Below are 6264 nucleotides of genomic sequence, written 5' to 3'. Positions count from 1 at the left end.
TTCATATTTTTGTTTTAAGTCTTATCAACTGTCTATTTTAGAATTAGGAAATGAATGAAACTCATTTGGCATGACTTCATGAAAGATAAGTCTAATCTTTCCTTAAAAAAAAGTGTCCATCCATTTTGTTTTCCTTTAAAACCCAACTCCTGAACATTTCTCAAGAAAAGCACAAAACATTTCTTGTAGTGATAAGAGTGAATGATGTTCTGTTTGATGAGTTCAATGTCAACTATAAATTGGTGAGAACCAAATGAGGTCATGAATTTGTGTGCAGTGACTTCTTGAGTGTAGTTTATGAGATTTTATAGCCCTCATGCTTAACTATAAGATTGGTGAGCTTGGGATGGACCTTAAAATCTTGGTTTTACAAGGAAAATAAAGTAGCATCATGATGACTGTAGAAAAATCTACATTGAACATAAATAACACTTCTCTAATAGACATAGAACTGAAAATTCCTATAATACTTAAAATGCATATCAATCTCATCAAGTTTCTGTATAACCTATTCTTTCTAAATTTTCTATATACAACAAAATTTATTACACAAGCACACACGAAGAATCATGAATCAAGAAGATCCGAAACAGATTGGACATTACCTCCAACTCAACTCAAATTTCTCTTTCTCATACAATACCTCCAACTCAGATTTCTCTTTCTCATACAACAGGTTACAACTAACTAACCTGACACTAAACCCGTATAAAACTATCTTCCTTGAAGAACCAGGAAAACTTCACTTAACAAGGAAACCCTCATAATTACATGGTTGCCATAAGGAGAAACAACAAAGCAGCAAGTATGACGAACAGAATCTCTTGGCTGTATAGGCCTGCTGAAAACAAAATACAGTGTCAATTGATAACACCAGATTAATAGAGATGCTATGATCCTTCAATCATATCCAAAGATCTGGTGTTACTCAGTAGTCTAGTTAACAGTTTCAATCAGTTAGAAGTATCCAAACCAATTAATCCAACTAAAACTTAAAAAAAAACTCTGAAGACATTGAAGAAACTGTAAAACTAAAAAGTAATTAAGCTGAAAGCCAATCCAATACAAAATGAACCAAACCTGTGTGTTTTAAATCATCAGAAACTCTTATATTATCTATGTACATTTAGAAACTTTGTTATTATAGCTCAAGCCAAATCTAGCTCCCACTCTTAAATTTTGAACATATATTATAGGATTGACAATTAATTTTGAAACTACATGTAGCATTTATATTGTATTTTGATATACTAAATGCACTTGTATTCAGTGTATTTGATAAATAAGCTTAGACTTTGTTTAAACTGGTATCTAGTGTTTGATGTACTTTGATCAAATTAAATTTCTATATTTTTTAGGAATTTAAATATTTTTGTTTTAAAGAAAAACTGCAAAATCATTTAAATTCAAAACAATTAAGATATGATGGGATTTACATTTTGAACCAAATCATTAGTGATATTGTAGGAAAACCGATTAGGTTAGATCAGGTAGCATTTCCTTCAAATATTCAATGTGATACGTGAACACCCATGCATCCTTCTTTTTATTAGTTTAAATTTTGAAGTGTTAGAAACTTCATAGGTTACAGATTACTACTGAACAAACATGAAGACTAGAAAAGGTTCTCTTACAACTTTGACTTGATGCTGCTGCAGGAAGAGCAGGGATGTTGACAGCTGCATGCCAACATTGTACAATTATCAGAAGTGTAGAAAACAAATATAACATTTTCAACCAAAATTACTAAAACGGAAAATTTGAAGCCAAAAGAAATCAGAAATAAAAATTAAAAAGGAGCAGTTTGCCACTCATAATTAAATTATAAACTTTTAACGCGATGTACATACATTTATTGCATGAGGAAGAAGTCAGCTGAGATGTAGAAGGCCAGGGAGCTGGAATATTATCATTTAGATCACAAAGGAAGCTGATCCCAGAAATCTTGTCAAATGTAGCATCTGAAGGCAAACTAGGTAATAGACATCCAGCCTCTGTTTAGGATAGACAGTGCAGCAAGTCACCTTTCAGTAAAACATTAATGCAAGAAGGGAAATAATGCAGCAAGTTATGTCTCAACAAAACATTAGTTTTTCTTAATTGAACCCCCTTCCCCTTCCTTCCCCATAAGTGGCACTTAAATAATTTACAGTGACATAGTGTACATTGTAGAATTACCTTGATTTCCAACTGAAGAATCCACATTGTCGATTTCCACACCAAGTTGAACAAGGGAAAAAGAAGAATTGTTAGCATCAGGTATAAAATATTAAAGGTATTGAGTGTGAGTTCATTATAATAACAAGAATGGACAAAAGAAACCAACCTTGTAGGGAAAAGTCTTTAAGGCTGATGTGACAAAGACCATAAATATCTGCAGTAATATTTGATCTTTTTAACTTCATTGCCAAAGTCTCAGCACAATCCAAAGCTTGCAAGTTCGTGATGAAGCTCTGTTTTTGCAAGTGAGACACATAGCTTTCCACAGCATTACAGCAGGCAGTTTTGTTACTTATCCCATCTCCACAACCTTTGGCAATTTGCATTGTGTCAGGGAAAACCAGGGGACAAGCTGATGCAGAACACAAAGAGAAAATCTATGTAAAAGAGCGCAATATTAAAGGGCCAGAAGGATTGGCATCATTAGGAATTATCACCAAGTGATTAGGTACTCAATGAAATCAAGTATAATAAACTAGAATGGTCATGCTATCATGAAGGAAAAAATACCCCAACTCACAATCTGCTCAAACTTTGTCAAGAAGGAATAATATAGCATTTAGCACAAACTGACCTTTGTTAACATTGCAATTAGACAGTCCTCTAAGAACTTTCTTGGCATGAATAGGTTCGAGCTTACTAGCTACCCACCGCAGGACAATATTTCTACAATCATTGATCCGTAGTGGGTGCTCAGGTGGAACATGTGCTGAGTCCATGGCCAAAATATCAGAACCTTTTGATGCAATGGTTGTAGCTGCTTCTAATATTGCATTCTGACAGACTTGATAGCAGCATTCTTTGACAGGATCAATTTTGTCACAGGCGGTAAGGAGCTTAGTAGTATCCACCATGTCATAAAAATCATTTACATTTTTTACCGGACAAGATGCTTCAGTGAGATTTGAAGAATGAATTGAACATATCTGCTTCAAATTGGTAGTGGCACCCTGGCCCATCAAAATCTGTTCCACATCTGCAAGGCAATGTTTAGCATTGGTACCATTTAAGGCAAGTACATTAGTATATTTACTGGATTGACCGATGAGAATTGTGAGAGTTGCTTCCAATTGGGGACAGCATATTACGTTAGCCAGAAATGGGGCAAAAACTTCCCAGCAATCAATTGCCGTTACACTGATCAAACTTTCAGCCGTGCTAAAGTTCAAAGTGCAGAGTCCTGCGACACAGGATACATTATAAAGACTGTAAGAGAGAGGAACATAGAACATTTAAGCATTTGAAAATCCAAAATAACAACAAAATTCATTTAGAAAGGAACCTGATAACTTTGGGATAGAGGTATTGGTGAATGGTGCGAGTGGTGAAGGTGCAAGAGGAAGAAAAGGCTGCGGAGCACCAAGAGGTGAGATTTTAGGGAGCATAGAACCCACATGGTTAACCATTCGTACAGGACCTTGAAGATGATTGAATCTACTGTTATGGGATTCAAGTGCGCCTAGACCAAAACACAAATAAGAGAGAATTTAGCTTTTGTTCACACCTATCTCTCCTCTTGCTCACTCAGTTAGAATGAGTTAGCAAAGCAAGGAATTCCATACAAAAGGTTGCAAACATGATGTTGTGTTAAATTCTTACAATTAATAGCAACTACAGTTCAGGCATGTGGAAGTGAGAACATATCTTATTGTTAAAAGGTGATGAAGCATGGAAAGGCTTCTTCAAATCAAAATTAATTAATTCTCACCAATAAAAGCTTCCATTTACCAACTTATTTTTGTTTCAATTAATCTGTCTATTACATTACAGTGTCAACGTAGTCCAATTTTGCTCAACAGCAATAAAAATGAAAGACTATTCATCAGCGAATGATACAATTAGTAAAACGGACAGCCTTCGAATGTAATTGAAATTGACACTTCTAACTATATGTCTAGCATCATCACAACCAAATAAGAAAGTTATTTGTTGAACTGAAGCAGCGGATAACAATGACAGTAAATGATATAACTAAACTTCAATTCATTTCGTGATGTCCAGCACACTAAAATTTTATGGGGAAGGGATGGTTCTCTAGCATTGCAACCCTGACTCTCCAAAATCAAGGGTCCTGCTATACCAATAAAAAACTAAGGCTTAATTACTTATTTAGTCCTTATAGTTATATAAATTTTACCTTTTGGCAATTTTAGTCCTTACTTATACCAGTTTAATCTTTTTTACTCCCAATACATACCATTTTTTAGTCCTTGTCATCTAAACTGATTGGGATTAAAAGAGATTAAAAATAGGATGTAGAAGATAAAAGAAATATTTTTTAAACATAAGGACTAAAAGGTAAAGTTTGTTAAAACTATAGGGATCAAACAGTAATTTAAAAAAAAATTAGCATGTAGCCTAATTGTGGAAGATGAATTCTATAATGCACAGGCTAAATCACACAAGCTCTGTTGCTAATTTTATCAAAGACCACTAACTTGTAAAAAACAGAAACCTCGCTTGTACAAGAAATAATAATTACATAATCAACTTGGCCACGATAGCAGCAATGTTGAAACCAAAATTCATGAACCAAGTTTCTCTCTTTTATCCGTTGCACAGAAGATTAGCCTTGAAAGGCCAAGTGAAAATGAAACAATACCAAAACCCTAACTCTTCGTGCTGCGGTCACTACCCCTTCTCAATTCTCACCACATTGAACAATAGAAATTAGCAATAGAAAACGCAAATACAGATAATAACGCAAATGGAGAGTTAATTAAACTCGAAAAAACCGAAAATTTATCAACAACCAATGCACTTTAAACTGAACAGCGATGATCAAAGTTTATTTAGCTCAAACACTGGTCCTCAAAACATGTAACGGACTACGTAACACGCCCACATGAGTAATAATAAGACAGATCAAAGAAGAGTTAAAGAAAAGTGAGAAGAAGGACTTACAGAGAGGCAGGAGAAAGAGAAAGAGGGTGAGGAGGAAGAGGAAGAAGTGGGGCATGGTGCAGAAATCGAAAGCAGCATTCACGGAGAGAACAAAAAGGTGAGTGGTTGTGGCATTTGAGACAGAAGACGAATAGGAGGAGGAGGAAGAAAAAGAACTAGAAGAATCGAAACGGGTTCATAAGATAAAGTGAAGTGTGAAGCGAAGAAAGGATGGAAGAAAAAGAAGAGTGAAAGCCATGAATGAATGAATGAGGGTTCAAAGTGAGTGGGGACTGTGGGTGGCAGGTTCAGTAAAAGCTGTCTGGTGAGACCCATAAGAAGGAGAGAGAAAGAGTAGACCCCACCATTACCATTTGCAATCACTCGCACTTAGCTACCGCATTTACGCCATTCATTACCTTTTTTTATTTCACTGCTTCCTCTGCTTTTTGGTTTTTAATGTGAAAATTACATAAACCAATTTTGGTTTTCAAGAACTTCTTATTCACATACAATTAGAAATTGAAGTGTTAGTTACAAGTTTAAAGAGCTTAATTTTGGATTAAGTTGTTGTATGTGTGACAGAATGTGCCAGCTCCTAAGTGATGTTTTTTTTTTGGAAGTAGTTTGTCTCTTTGAGGTTTCGTGTGTTGTATGTTTGGCGCCAACTGTGTCGTGTGGCAGTTGGTAGATACCGTGATTAATAGGGTGCGTTTGTGGGTGTTGCTTTTATTTATTTATTTTGACGTGGAATGACAAACGGAACGGAGGCATATTTTGCTCCTACTACTACTACTTTCATTTATGATTTATCCTTAATGCATTCAATTCGGACATAATTCCTTATGGGTAATGACCCGTTTTAAGTATGATTTTTCAGATTTTATATCGCCAAATCAAACCTGCTTCTCTTCTCTGTTCTTAAACACTCTTCTTGTTTTCGTAATTCAAATGTTAGGTTGGTTCACGTAATTCCAGCTACCAGTTTTTAAAATCTAACTGTATTAATTCAAATAATTGTCATTTTATTTTTCTCGAATAATATTAGTTTTCCTAAAAAACTATTTATAGCCTCAGATAAAATTATATACAGCTGATTTAGTTTCAAAAAGATTAAATTAATTAACTGGCAAAGCTCTCTCAACAATTTTTAACTCAGAC

The 6264-nt window shown here is 34.7% G+C and overlaps 1 protein-coding gene across 2 annotated transcripts; it reads right to left on the bottom strand.

The window, feature by feature from the left end:
• Window positions 1-440: 440 nt before the first annotated feature.
• Window positions 441-5421, bottom strand: LOC137832231 (uncharacterized GPI-anchored protein At1g61900-like). Of its 2 annotated transcripts, none has more exons than XM_068640281.1 (8): window positions 5125-5421; window positions 3503-3679; window positions 2795-3400; window positions 2327-2572; window positions 2179-2190; window positions 1851-1994; window positions 1635-1679; window positions 441-838 (listed from the first exon to the last, which is right to left on the bottom strand). In XM_068640281.1, exons 1-8 carry the CDS (start codon window positions 5177-5179, stop codon window positions 768-770), a joined length of 1356 nt encoding a protein of 451 aa, XP_068496382.1. In that variant the 5' UTR covers window positions 5180-5421; the 3' UTR covers window positions 441-767. The 2 variants fall into 2 exon arrangements, with proteins under 2 accessions (XP_068496382.1, XP_068496381.1); XM_068640280.1 differs by having other exon boundaries at window positions 441-841; window positions 5125-5420.
• Window positions 5422-6264: the final 843 nt, after the last annotated feature.

This window comes from Phaseolus vulgaris, chromosome 6, assembly GCF_000499845.2.
Source record: "Phaseolus vulgaris cultivar G19833 chromosome 6, P. vulgaris v2.0, whole genome shotgun sequence".
NCBI classification, from domain to species: domain Eukaryota; kingdom Viridiplantae; phylum Streptophyta; class Magnoliopsida; order Fabales; family Fabaceae; genus Phaseolus; species Phaseolus vulgaris.
This window is presented reverse-complemented; position numbering and strand designations above follow the sequence as displayed.